The following is a 13,542-nucleotide window of genomic DNA, read 5'->3' on the forward strand; positions in this document are numbered from 1 at the left end:
AGAGAAAAGCATGGACTTTCAGTTCTTCAAAAACAGCCGTGTATGTGTGCGCATGCTTTGATGTAGTCCTGGAAGATATGGCAAAGTATATAACCATAGCGTGTCACGCAAGTTTGTGCATATAGTAACGTTGTTTTTATATATTTTTTTAACAAATGTTATTGCTGGATAGTCTAGGTATTATAATTGTATACATACTGTTTTTACAGGCCAAATGTTTGATATGGAATAGCCTACATATTGTATTGTGGGAGAAAAGTGATGCAGAGTCCGCATGATGCAGAAAACTGCTTCCAGGCCTTTTGTTATATGGTTAAATCCGCTGTAAAATATCATCACGGATGACCCTGTCATGGTACACGCTGCTGGAAACATCATACAGCGCTCGCTGTTCCTGCCGGAGTTCGGCGAGTTTATCCTCTTTTTCAATAGTCCACATTCGCTGTGGCGCTGCCATCTTTGTCTATCTTCTTCTGTGGTTTTCCTAGTTCGTGATTGGTCAACTTCAGATAGATCAACAAATCGGCGCAAACTTGTTAGACATGTTTAAAAATGTTCGGGAGGTCGGGAAGTGCTCGTAAGGCACTCTGCTCGGATCGTAATTCCTCGCACTTGATACGAGCCGCGACCATACGAGCATACACGATTTCCACACGATTGAAAAAAATCGCATGCGAACTCGTACGACAGCAAAAATCGCAACGTGTACGCCCGCCTTAAGACTAACACAAAGACTTGACATTAAAGTATTTGCCACGACAAGGCTTCTAGGACAGTGTAACAAGTACAACAAACCAGCACACGACAATAGACAAGAGGGCATTAAATAGGGAGACTAACAAAGGAGATGACGATGGGCAGGTGTGGGTAATGAGACACAGGAGGAAAGCTATACTAGGAACGAGAGGGGCGGGGCCAAATGACGAGACTGGAGAGAACGCATATTATCTCCTGATTGACAATAATATGTTTCCCTCCACATAAAACACGTGGGTCTGTCATGATTCTGCCCCTAGACCAGAAAATCAAGACAAGAGAAGGCATAATTATGACATATTTGAATGGCCTTACACATTGAAAGTTATTTCTTGAGTACGTGTATGGCTGCTCTGTAAGAAAGGGAAAGACTTAAAATATCCTTTGGGTTGTTACATATAAATCATTTGTGGTCTTCAATTCTTGGTCTTTTTGGTCTGACATCTGTTGCTTTATAAGTTATGAATTATACTATACACAAAGAAACCGTAAATAATTCCTTTGGGCCTATAACAATCTGGGGTGAATCCATTATAATAAATTAGGATTAAGGAGCAAATAATAATATACAAAGGCTGGTATGGTTTTTAACAATATTATTTGGTTTATTAAAGTATCCTTGATACGCTGTCGTGTGAAACATTTTGTGTTTCCACTTTTCATAAATCGTGACCCTTCATGTTTTCAGGCGCTAAAATACTTAATCAATAAAAAGCTTCAAAAAAGGTTGTCAGCCTTTGACAGCAACGGCATCTACAGTAACATGTAATACACTTTCCACCCTTTGATCTAACATTTCTAACAATCCATCATGAAGAAATAACCAAGCTGTGAAGGCTCCAAGCAAATCTTTTAAGACGGCATCCAGCTGACTGTAAAATGAAAAGTTTAACTAAGAAAGACATTCATATTGTGAGATAAATTAATAGGGCACATCAAGACAATTCACCCAGTTCAGGATAATATGAGCATCTCCTTTTCTAAAACACATTTACAACCTTCAATCAATTCAAGATAAGTTTTGATACAATCACCCTTCGTCATCATTGTTTTGCTTTCTTTTTCTCTGGCTGTGAGTCTGGCCACAAAAGTTATTAACAACAGGAAGTTGATGACTCAGAGAATATGGAGGTGGCAACCAGCAACAGATCTGTGTGTATTATACATGATGTGTATTTTATATAACTATGTGCATAGTCTGGGCACACTCTGAACAGTTATTTTTCTTAATATTGTTCTTAACTAGGATTGGACCATAATACCAATCCTATTAAAAGAAGTCAACTCTGCAGGAAGAGCTGTTTTATTATAATCCACCAGAATAAATTAACAGAAAGCTGAAGCAATGCCTGCTGTCAAGGCCCTCTGTGATTGTATTTGACTATTTTATAACATAAATCCCATATGCCTGATCTGTAATAAAACCCAACCTGAACACATTAAATCCAAAGACAACAAACTAAAGATGTTGTATTAATCTTCATACTTCAGAATATCAGATTGGGAAATATTGGCCTGCATATATCTGAGGGAAAGTCTCCATACTATAGTTTTATGAATACAGTTATGATACATGTAATTAAACACAAAGGACTGTGGGTAATGTGAATATTCACTACAACAACAATGAGTGCTTTAACTTGAACTATAAATATATAGAAATATATATGGTGTGTCACTTTATTTCCTCTGCAAGTAAAAATTGTTTTAAAGCCAAAGCAACGTCAAGCATTGCATGTTGCCGAGTGTCATCCAAACTGACAGGCCATCTGAGAACAGGCAGGCAGAGTGATACAGAGAGTCAAATGTTTCAGTGTAATGTATCCACTGTGATGTATAATTGTGAGGAGCCAAGAGGAAGATATTAAGCTGAAACAGGACACGCACTTTACAGATTTGAACATGGCTTGACTTTAAATTAAACAAATGAACACCTGCATGATGGAATATTAAACACTTTATATATATATATAATTTCCCAAAGCTATGTTTGCCTATTACAATATATGAGATGAGTCTAGTTAGGAAGTTGTTTAAGTCTGAGCTCATTCATATTTTTGACTCTTTCATGGGTCTATGCCAATGTTACTTCAATCGTATCTATTAGAAGTAACATTTTTCTGAAATCATATTGTACTACCTTATTGCAACACAATTAAATATTCTTGGTGGCCCAACAGTGATGCTGAGCATTCTGTAATGAATTATTCACTCTGTTCCAAACCTGTATACTTTTCTTTTTTGGTTGAACACAGAGAAATATATTTGGACAGTGCTTGTAACCAAACAGTCCTTGGACCCCACTGACTGCCATGGTAGGAAAATTACAATGGTAGCCAAAAGTGCCCCAGAACTGTTTTCTAATATTCATCAAAATGTATTATTTTGTGTTAAACAGAACAGAAAAGAAAAGAGTTGGCAAATCTTTCCTACTACTGTAGTCAATGGGGTCAAATAACTGATTGGTTACAAGCATCCGTCCAAATATCTTTCTCGGTGTTCATCGGAACAAAGAAATTAATTCAAATGTGGAACAACTCAAAGGTGAGTAAATGATGACAGAATTTTAATTTTGGGGGGAACTATCCCTTTAATACGACAACAATTAGCAGTCATAAATGGTTTTCTCCAGATGTTTCTTCAGGGGAAAGCAAAGTCATTGAACACCAATGTTTAACCTCCACACAGTGAAGGACATTCTGTCTGCTCCTAATTAGAATAAAAATGAGACAGACTGCATCACTCCTCTCACCTGCTCTCTGCACTTCTAATAAGAGGACCAAAACTGGTTGTCAATATGGTTGGTCGACAGATGTCAGCACAGTGGGTTCCAGCATCTTTCAGGGATTTAACAAAGTTAAAACTTGAGGTGACACTTAATGAATTAAAAGTCAAGGGAATAGTTCACCCATAACAAAATTCTCTCACCATGTATTTCTCCCGTAACCTTCCATGCGTGCAACAAGGAGATCTATAGCATGTGGTCTTTTCATGTGGTAAATTCATGAATCAATTCATTTTGACTCATTCATTTGACATGTGTGCACACTGCACAGATTACTAGAAGAGACTGCCAGCACCTACACTGTCTGCCTGCAGCCGACTCCTCTGATATTCAAACAGAGACCCATATACAAAAATGCCTTAAATCATTCACACATGCATTTTAGCAAATGTCTTTTTCCTTAAAATTTTAAATAGCTCTCCTAATCATAATAAAATCCCTAATTGAACTCTTGCCGGAGGGCTCATATTATGCACCCATGAGGAAATGAGACAGCCAGTCATGCACTTAAAGGAGACACGATTTCGGCTCCAGCTCCACTGGGTCTCCTGGTACAGGCAGCATCCCAGATGAGGATAAAACAGAGCAAAGGGACACGCCGAAAGTTTTAAGATCATACACATTTGTTTAACCTGTCTGAACCCTCCAGCACAGTTAAAAATGAACACATCACACGCTTCATTCTGTATGCGTTTTGTTCTCCTGCCAAAATGCACATTAACATCTGCCACATGTATAATATTGCGCAAACACATGCAAATTATTCCGGGAGTGAAAGAACAAAGCTCTTTGAATATTTCCACCAACAGCCAGCCCCCTAAAGAGTGATATTTCATCAAGCCACCTAACACGCTTGTAGAAAGGTGCTCCTCACAAGCTCTTTCAACAAATCTATGGGCATTCCATTTTTAGAAGGTGTTGCTGTAACAGCAAGAAGAGAAGGAACCTGCCATCCATACAGAGAAACAAAGCCACTTGGGAACTTCTAACAGGAGTTGGAGCTACAAACTACACTATGCAGTGCAATTTACCGTACATTCACAGCGAAAACCAGCACTCTGTGACCAGTTGTGCTAAACAAGAAACGAAACATCGTCATAAGAACAAATTTGGTTGAAAATATCTAAATAAGAACGCTTGATAGAACTGGCATTTTAAAAATGGCTTTGTATCTGAAACACACAATACTTTGAACACAGAATCCAACTGCATCAAATGGATACGCAAATGTAACGGATGGAGTTTATCATTTGGTTACCAAACACAAAAAATCCTGGATAGAAACATAAACATTATGATGCTGCTCTATGGGCAAACATATGAGGTGACTGTCGATCATTTTATCCACTGGGTAGCCTGCCCGTGTGTCCAAAGATTTACTGAAGAGTTTTAATTCTAGTAATTCATAGCTTAACAACGTCTTTCTACGACCTCCGATGACTGCAAACATAAAAGAGACAAAGCCACACCCGTTATTACTCAGAAAAGGTTATTAGGCCATCTTTCAATTTTGGCTGTGGAACAACATCAACATATTTATCAAAATATTAAGGTTGGTGCCATTAACCTATTAACATACACATGATTGCTCTGTGATAGAAAGCTTTGGCTCGATAAGTTTTAAAATGGGCTGTAAGGACAAGCTGATCCTATCAACATAGCCATTTTAAACAGGTCTCACTCTACATACTAATGTCTTCTCCCTGGAAGATTGCAGGAGTCGGTCTATCAACGTCTGTTTCAATGCAATCTGCAGGTCAAATTTAAATGGCAAGCGAACTGAATCGAGTTCAAAGGCTGCTTATGAAAATGGAAACACATCATTAAATAATAGCTCTATCATGAGACATGGCTCTCTAGGCTAATGATTTTGGTCTGTCGGGTGAAGTCACTATCACACATCTGGGATCCTTTTCGAAACCTCTATGAACGGATTCATACGTAGCCGCTTACAGGCATTTCATGTAAGTATCCCCGATCAGTCATGTTTTGTAACATGCCATTGGTCTGCTGAAGGAATCTGACCAGGTGGACACATACAGTATGTTAAACCTCAACCATAAACAGATTTGATTATACGTATATGCTGGAACTACTTAACACTAACATGCAGTTATTCTACAGGGTACATTAACACTATGAGCTTGTTATAAATCTCAGTAAGAGGCAAAGAACACTTGGTTTCCTAAGATGGTATTTAAAAGTAGCTGTCTCCAAACGCTCAATCCCAAATTCAGTTTGATATTGAAGAGGGATTAAATACTCTGATTTGATATTTATGCTGTTTTGTATATAATAATTGTGCTTAGTGATAGAATTTTCCCATCAGGCATAGCAGTCCTTAAGAGGCACGCATTAAGTTGTTTACACTACACTGTAATGACTACACTTAAGGACAAAATGTAAATAGTACATCAGGACGAACAATACCTGTCATTTCAGTCAGTCTAACAAAAACATCTGAAATATCCCCAAATATTTATTATCATTCATACTGTAGGAGTGGTCAGGGAGAGCACAATCCTACTTTATCAACTTTAGGTGATATTCACTCCTGTGGTAAGCAGAATGTATCCATGTTGCTGGTAAGCACATTTATTTGATATGCCTTTCATTTAGTCCCTCTGAGGCAAAGAAGGCTCTATTTTCGAAAACCTGCCCCTGAAGTGGACACAGTTACAGCCTGTCCTTTTCTAAATAAGTAGTTTGCATCAAGTAACCTCTATAAAAGCAATTCAGCAGTGTGCTTCACAAGATCAAAATGACAGACTGGAGTTTTAAAGAATCCTCACTGTTCTCTCAAGAGGAACAGCTTATTCCAGTTTGGTGATTCTCCAGAGTGGACTGTATAACCTGAAATGGAAGCATCTGGGTGGAAAATATGCATATTTTAAACAGTTCTGGTTTCATCTTGCCATGTATAAATTGTGAAGCACAGGTGCTGATGTTTCATGAGTTTCTTAGAGGAAACCGTACATATATTCCCACAAATCACAGGCACAACTTCCCTGTCTCCAGTATTGGAATGAAGGATAGCATACGTGTAGCTTCACGCTTCAACTGCACCCCCAGTGGTCAAAACTGGAAGTGTTTCAGAGCATATGCACTTCATAGCAGTTTGAACATTCAGAACCCAAGACGTCATACAGATATCATACAATGGGTAATCTTAACCCCGTTTTACACTGGACTTTTACAGAGACCTATAGTAGAAAAAGATTATCATCAGCAAGAATACACAGTGGTTACAAGCATTATCTGCACAACAAAAAACTTTGGAGTAACAGCAATGTGCATTTAAACATATTCAAACGTGAAATCCAGTCGCTGACTAAATGTCACAAACCTTCTAGTTTTCTCTTTGTTGCAATGAAATGTGTTTTAATCAGGATCACTGAATCATTTTTCACATTAATAACATAAATCTAAAATAATTGTATTTATCTTTGTGAGCTATTTCAGAGCGACTCAAACGCACTAGAAATATGCAGCTTCGAAGAGGTCTAGACATTATAGTTACACAGCAGGCAAGGGCCATTAGCTGAAGTGCTTTAGTCAGTTGTTTTCAGGCCGCCTGGTGTTTGGGATAAGTTACGCTTTTATTGATCGTTGTTGTAATATTAATCACTTCCCTCTTATAGAGTGTGAATTTTTTTATATAAATTTAAATAACCAAAGTCTGTAAGAGACTCCTACCCTAAGTATTGAACATTATTTGAGTAAGCTGACTTGCTCACCGGCCCTAACAGTAAAAGTCCAAGAGGCTTAATTGTCATACCTCAATCATAAAGAAGTCAAATATGTGTCAGGGTAAATAAACACTGGTGGGGTACCAGTGGCACAGCATGAATGTAACAATCCACAACGATTAAATAAAACATCTTTGCCACTATTAAAACACATTTTTAATAAAGCTTTTATTTATTCATTTATTTTTTGTATACAATAGTTATATAAAATGTAACTATTATAACAGCTTATTTAATTAAAAAACAGCTGTAAATGAAATATTTATAATATTCTGCAAATGTTATAGGAAACAGTAACAAATTACATATTTTAAAGATTGTGTCTGGTGATCCATAGAAAAATAGTTTTTCTTCACTAACAACTTTCACTGATTACCATTCATTCATGTTAAGGGATGTGTTTTATGGAGAGACTAAATATTCAGATAAATGTGGTGATGTACACTGTATGTCAAGTTTCACACAAGCATACAAATGACTTACTATCCCATTTACGGGGAGGCGTGTTATCTTAATCTGCCTTCAAGATTATGATGAATTATTCTTGGGGCATAAAGAGAAGAAAGTTTTTATTGATACTGACAAACCCTAAGAGATTTGCTATTTTAACAATCCACAGCCTGTGTTACATATATCATTTACGGTAGGTTCCTGCATCACAGAATTTGAACCATCAGTTCAATAAGAAATGTGATTAGCTCAATCAGAGAAGCATTGAAGAAGGTGTGTTTGAATGTTTTTAATGTGGAAATGAACATCTAACTTTTGCACATAAAAAGCACATGAAATAACATAACATGAGCTGTGATGCTGTCGGTTTTCAGAACACAAAATTCTAAGAAACGACCTGAAATACAAATAACACTGACTCACATGTTTCAAAGAAAATAAAATGAATGTTGAATATCGCCAGATAATAATATGCATGCTATTTTAGTTTCTGATTTTGGCCAGTTGTCATTTAATTACATGCATGCGTATTGAGCAGCGCATACCCCACTGGGCTCCTCTGCACTTGAGATAATCTAAGCCAGTGTGAGTACTTTGTAATAGCCGTAATTGCCTCTTAATTACTCTGCTTACTATCTGATGAATTGTCAAGGATTCATTTATCTTATTCCAATATAATGACTTCATAAAACCATTCGCAGCGTTGCCATATTTGGTGCTTATTATGACCTCACGTAGATGAACAACACAGTCCAACATAAATATTGGAAGCAACTCACTGCGTTCATCATTTAATACACCACAAATAACTTGCCTCACATTTTAAGCAATTTACATTTACGTTTTTGACAGACAAGTGACTTGGCGCATTCAACTTGTGTGTTATATAAATATCAATGAAGGACCGAGTTTGACGTATTGTTTGAGGTCCATTGTGATTAACCAACCGAAGTGGGTGAGAAAATATAAAACACTTGGAACCATGGGAAACACACAAACTCAATAGCTAATGCTGAAAAAAAGACTTTCCGTGTTTTAAGGTATAAAATAACAACATTCCGCGTTTCATGCATTGTTTTTACACGGGCTATGTCGCTTGCACTGCATTTAACTTCAGTTGTCGTTTCAATTGAGTAAAAAGGAGCCCTTAAAGTGGGAACCTTTTCTCCAAACAATTCTCTTGCCTTTACTTCAGAAATGTTCACCTGAGGACAGAATAGGGTAAACACCTGACACGCCAGATTCATCAAGGGTTCAAGAACGGGCGATGGTAGCGTGCATCACAATTATGAAAACATTTTTGATACACAATGACAGCATGATCAAGATACAGCAAGGACGGCACGCCAGACAGATACGACCCAAAAAACACAGTTTACCTTCAGCGAGAAGGTGCAAGGCATGCACGAACGACGGGTCCAAGCTTTCCTTCTCGGCGATGAGCTCTGGCAAGTACTTGTCCTGATCCATCACTATGCCTCTCCCGAACACCGCGAATGCAGGTGAGACGACCGAAGTGCTGAGTAATGGAATGAGTCTGTGGATGTTGCTTTTAGATAGACTGCGTAATATCTGGGAGGGCTCCTGTGGTTTTCGCACGCGTGGAGCATGCGATGTGGGAGATGTCAATGCTGTGTACCCATATCCTCAAGCGCGATATAAACGCAAGTCTTTCATATAAAACCTCCCACCTCAGTCGGAGAATCTATGCTTTCACTCCGCCCATCTATATCTGGATTGGTGGACTGCATGCAAAAATCTGATATTGTCTATATATGGCTGAGTGAATAATACGAGTTTAAGCTACTGATGACATGTCACCCCTGTCCATGGTCCTGAACACTTTATCTGTTATGCAAACAGCTTTGTGCACTGGTCAATTTTATACTTAAAACGTATATATTCCATGCATTTATTTTAGACCGAATTTATAGTATGACTTCAAACTGCAAATGCATTTAAACTTGCAAATATTATTACGGTTTGCATACTGAATTCTGTGACTATTTACACATGAAACGGTGCTAGTCACTAGTGAAACTAATGGTAAAAATCATTTTGTTCATTAGAAATATAAATTCATAAATAACTAGGACAAACATAAGTTACTCGTTCCGAACAGCAGAGTTGGATATTTGGTAACGTCCATGAATACTAATCAGTGGATTTGCCATTTGCCTCAGTTTGCCAAAATGGATTAAGCTGTTGTGACAGACAGTCACAGATAGCGCAAACACTCACAAACACACACTAACACTTAGCCAAACAGCTAAGCACATATGGGGAGGGGGGTTGGTGGGTTGGGATAGCCTCAGAGAGAAAAGTAGGAGGCAGTGAAAGGAAGAACAGGGACCAGCTTGCCTAATTAATATCTGAATGGATTACAGTGCTGTTGGCAAACATCTGCACCCCAAGTGTCATATTTACTGTCTGCCTGTGAACTATGAACATAATTACCGAAAACTGGTCCACACAGTGAGTGTGTTGAGGGTCGACGCTATAAATTAAAAACAGTTGGCACAAGTGATCTCAAAGTAAAACATCAAGCCTCATATGAATACTGCTGCCAGGATATTCATACTATATAGATGGGCAACGAATATGGACATAAATAAACACACGCTCCTGTAACGGATAAAAAATAGTGATAGGCCTGTGTATACACAAATTAATATTATGGGACGTATAGAATTTATGCATATGTATGTATACTGCATTATTCATTTCTGTTTAACTAAATAACATTCTTTTTTATAGGGTATTCATATTTGTCTATCGATCATCATCAGGGGATAGTTCCCCCAAAATGAAAATTCTGTCATCATTTACTCACCCTCTTGTCATTTCAAACATGTATGGCTTTCTTTCTTCAACGCAAAACAAAGGAAGATAATTTGAAGAATGACAGTACCCATTCACTTCTTTGGACACAAACGCAAGTTAATGGGGACCTTAAAAATATCTTCTTTTGTGTTCTGCAGAAGAAAGACATGTGCGTTTTATACAGGTTTGAAATGATAAGAGGGGTAGATGATGACAGAATGTTCATTTTCAGGTGAACTGTCCTTTTAAAGCTTTTGAAGCAAATCTACTGATTTTTTTTAATGTAAAGTAATTTTATGTAAATAAAATAATAGCTACCTATACAGTCACAGGAATCGTCACTTGCATAAAAAAGGGGTTGAATTCTCACTTTAACATCTGAATTTCTTCATCTCATTCAAATCAGGTAGCTGCAGGTTCAGGTTGTGTATAAATTGTAGGTGTCTGGTTGGAATCAGTCTGGCAAATAGGATAATCAAACGGATTTGTCCTCGTATAATGATTTTTGAGGTTAGTGAATAGGAAAGGATTAAGGGAAGAGAAATAAGGTTTTGTGGAGGATCAACAACTTCTATACATCACTCACCACTCACCTTAATGAAATTCTATTGAAGAGCAAAGGCGATCACTGCTATGATATATGCTTCTTTGGTCCCTTTCTGAAAGATGAAAAACCTTTTTATCATAGATTGCGATTTTTCAAAAGACATTCACTTAGACTAATTTCCTTCTGCTCTGTCTTTCTCAGTCTTTTCATTTTTATTCAATGTCTTCTTGTTTGTAATAATTGAAATCTTTACTTTGATATGTCACAGAGTAGACATTAGCGGATGAAATTTCATAACCAATTTAATCCACCGTTATTCTAAACCACACCATCCATCACTTCATACACTGCTTTTGTTTCTACCAGCCACTGTTGAAATATATGAATATATTTTGTGACGTTAAACAGGCATTAAGTCAAGGAATAAAAGTAGCTTCTGCAGCTACTCTCAACACTTTGTCATTAGTTATTTACTTTGCATATGTATTAAACCAGTTAAAATGGCTTTCTGCAGCACTCTAGTGGTCATCAAATAATACTACAGGATCAAGTATGACGGTCTTTCTAATTATTGATAATGTAAAAAATTTAATAAATTCTGTAGTAGCGAATTGTTTCAGAGTACAATCATTTGAAGCATTACATTTCCATAAAAATATCTTTCAAAGACCATACACAAAAACATCTGTCATTTAAACTTGAACACATTTTTTCTCTTTAGCGTTCAAATATCATTCTCAACATACAGTATGGAAACAATCAAACTTAGATTTTCTAAAAAAAATCTAATTCTATATCGATAAATGACACATCCAGAACTGATGGATAAGTAGGCCTTTTGAATTGTTTGGGGAAAAATTACTATAAGATTTTTAAGTGATGGATTACAGAGCTATGACAAACTATGTGTTTAAATACGCAATCTTAAATCATACAATCAAACTACTTATACCCAATTCTGAACTTATGAGCAACAATCATTATAACAAAGCATTATTTAAAACACATAACATTAGGTGTGCACGAGAGGTGTATGACCGATAACTTTCAGATGTCTGCGACCCGAGGCACACTTTCATGAGGCACTTTTCTGTGTATCGAAAACTTTAAGCAAATGTAACCAGCATAGGAATGACAGCTTTGATATTTTAGCGGAGTCTCAGATTGTGGAAATACAATAGCCCACAGTGTGAATTATTAACCAGCACTATTGAGAGAAATAGCCTACAGAGAGGGAAGGAAAGAGGGTAATGGGATATTAAGTTTTGCTCAATTTGAGGACCAAAGGTTCAAATGGAATCACAGGCCCCTGACTCACATCAACCTTCAGTTTCTTCGATTTTAGATTTATGTATTTATTTATATTATAAGCTCTATGCTTCACACAAAACAATCAATTCCACCCTCACATGTGAAAACGGTTTTTGATACACGTGCTGTACAGGCAACTATTTTTTGTATTACTCTTTGTTGTCACTTAAATTCTTAAGCCAGGTCAAATTTAAGTCAAAATTTTAACAGGTGGCTATATGCGTTACCAGACCATATGAATTTGACACATTTAGAGATTCTTGCACTATTGGCAAATATTTTTTACTAAGCATTAACCTAACCAAACTTTTGTGGCATGTATGCTCAAAATATAACAAAACGTTGCCAAAAGGGTAAAGAAAAATTACTTAATTTAAGATTTTATGAGAACAAGTATATTATTGCGTGGGTGGTGGGCACCAATGTGTTTGCCGCTGTTAATTTAAAGATTTATAAAGCTCTCACCTACAGAACAGAACATTTGTGTGCTTAGAGGAAAATTTGGTGAGGAAAATGCACAAAAGTAAAGACCCGAGCTGAAAATGGCTGCAGCTGCCTCTGGCCATACGACTTTATGCAGGCAGGGTTAAATAGAGAGTCTGCAGTACCCTGACAAGTCAAAACCCTTTGTCATCCACAATAAGTTCCACTGTGAGCTACCTTGTAAAGGAAAGTTTAATAGGAGCCTGTAGGCAAAAGAAATGTGAATATAAAAACCTTTACATTATTAATTGATATATCTTTTTTAACCACAGGGCTTCCTAATTTCAGCAGTTATTTTAGTCAACCTATTCCACTCAGAGACCTTTCCATGATCAATTAAGATGAACTCATTTTGCTTCCTATGTAACTTGTATACAATGCTAGAAGGGTCCTGTCCGTAAAACAATGCGTTCTGCATAAGTCAGAATAAGAAAGATTTTGATAGAATCAATCTACACAGTAAATCTACATCCGAAAATTGAGTTTGTGGTAAAATAAGAGAACCACAGAGTTTGTAATCCAATAATGTTTTCAAATGCTATAAGTTCCAGCTTGTCCTCTGAATTCATAGCATGAGTATTATTTTCTTTATTCTCCAATGTAGACACCCGGCGTGAGGAATCCTAAACATAATAGAT

General features: G+C 37.0%; 1 protein-coding gene across 2 annotated transcripts in view; it reads right to left on the reverse strand.

Annotated features, from left to right (window-relative positions):
* khdrbs2 (KH domain containing, RNA binding, signal transduction associated 2) overlaps positions 1-9,438 on the reverse strand; it is a 51,793-nt gene extending 42,355 nt beyond the window's left edge. For both annotated transcript variants that reach the window (XM_079473653.1, XM_079473652.1), the window contains exon 1: positions 9,120-9,438. In XM_079473653.1, the coding sequence (XP_079329779.1) occupies positions 9,120-9,210 (91 nt within the window). In that variant the 5' untranslated portion in view covers positions 9,211-9,438. The remainder of the gene's footprint in view (positions 1-9,119) is intronic.
* Between the last annotated feature and the right edge of the window lie 4,104 nt (positions 9,439-13,542).

This window comes from Barbatula barbatula (assembly GCF_947034865.1).
Source record: "Barbatula barbatula genome assembly, chromosome: 14".
NCBI classification, from domain to species: domain Eukaryota; kingdom Metazoa; phylum Chordata; class Actinopteri; order Cypriniformes; family Nemacheilidae; genus Barbatula; species Barbatula barbatula.